Source organism: Austrofundulus limnaeus, unplaced genomic scaffold (genome assembly GCF_001266775.1).
Source record: "Austrofundulus limnaeus strain Quisiro unplaced genomic scaffold, Austrofundulus_limnaeus-1.0 Scaffold728, whole genome shotgun sequence".
In the NCBI taxonomy this organism is placed as follows: Eukaryota; Metazoa; Chordata; class Actinopteri; order Cyprinodontiformes; family Rivulidae; genus Austrofundulus; species Austrofundulus limnaeus.
The window spans coordinates 92322-93554 of NW_013953130.1; the positions used below are offsets into that span (position 1 = coordinate 92322).

The window sequence follows — 1233 nt, forward strand, 5'->3', positions numbered from 1 at the left end:
AGTTCCACTTCCTGCAGTACATTGATGATCCACCAGAGGGCAGAATACAGGTCTCACATTATAAAACAACAGGTTTTTGAGGAAAATATTGATCACATTGATTAAATACAGGTCACAGAATCCTGTGTAGCAAATATGATACAAATGGTTAACACGCGTCAGAGTTAATTATCATTACTTTAACAACTTTATCAGGAACAACAAACTTTAAGGTCTTAAATAAACCATTGTTTGCGGCACTTTTTCTTAAGGTTTTGGCAGGGAATRAGCAAAAGTTAAGAAATAGAGAGAAAAGGAGGGTTAACCCTAACGTTTTATCTYATCAATGTGTGAGGAGCCACATGAGTCTCCCACCTGATTTAGCAGGACTCTGGTACGCTTAATCAAATATGAATGAATGAAGTAGTTAGAGACCAAAACCAGGCTGAAAACAACAGTGTGGATGTTGAATCAGCATGAAAACAGTGTTAATTGTCTGGTGGGATGTGTCCTGCAGCTCCTCAAGCAGACAGCAGAGTACAAAGTCCAGCTGAAGATCCTGAGGGAGCAGGAAGGAGACATGAGGAGCCAGGTAAGGTAACGAGCTGTCAGTGGTTTTTTTTTCTGTTGTAGAGAAGCTAATAATGTTTTTCTCCTCAGCTTGACATGTACTCCCAGAAGTTTGATGAAATCCAAGGCACGGTGTCAAAAAGCAACAGTGTGTACAGCGGCTTCAAACAGGACATGGACAAAGTAAGACCAAAAAATAAAACAACTCTCAGCTTCACAGACACTTTTGATGGGGCCTAAAAACGGACATGTTTACTACTTTACATGAACGGTGGAGCTTCTGTAATATGAACATTTCTGTTGTTTAGATGTCAAAGAAAATGAAAAAGCTGGAGAAAGACTGTCAGTCGTGGAAGACTCGCTTTGATGCCTGCAACAAGAGTCTCATCGACATGGTGGCAGATGTAAGTCCACTGGTACCAGTTAACACAGTCTCATGAACCAGAGAATATATTTTAATCCAACTCTCAGAGTGTAACCACTAGATGCACCTCACAGCTGAACAGGAGACAACTTGTTTCAAAAATGGCCACCAAAACAAAGCAGTTTTGMTAAACACAAAAATGTCTCTGACTCTGTTGACAGATATTGAGCTAAAATTTGTAGTGATAGTAGCTGAGCATTACCTTTAACATACACTTTGAGCACAACGTATTATGCAACATTTCTTGCCTAAAACCACTT

General features: G+C 39.8%; 1 protein-coding gene across 1 annotated transcript in view; it reads left to right on the plus strand.

Annotated features, from left to right (window-relative positions):
- Positions 1-1233, plus strand: part of txlnbb (taxilin beta b) — a gene marked incomplete at its 5' end in the record, with an annotated part of 13864 nt that overhangs the window by 10716 nt on the left and 1915 nt on the right. The window contains 3 exon segments of the mRNA XM_014028209.1: positions 497-571; positions 640-732; positions 858-953. Of these exon segments, the coding sequence (XP_013883663.1) occupies positions 497-571; positions 640-732; positions 858-953 (264 nt within the window).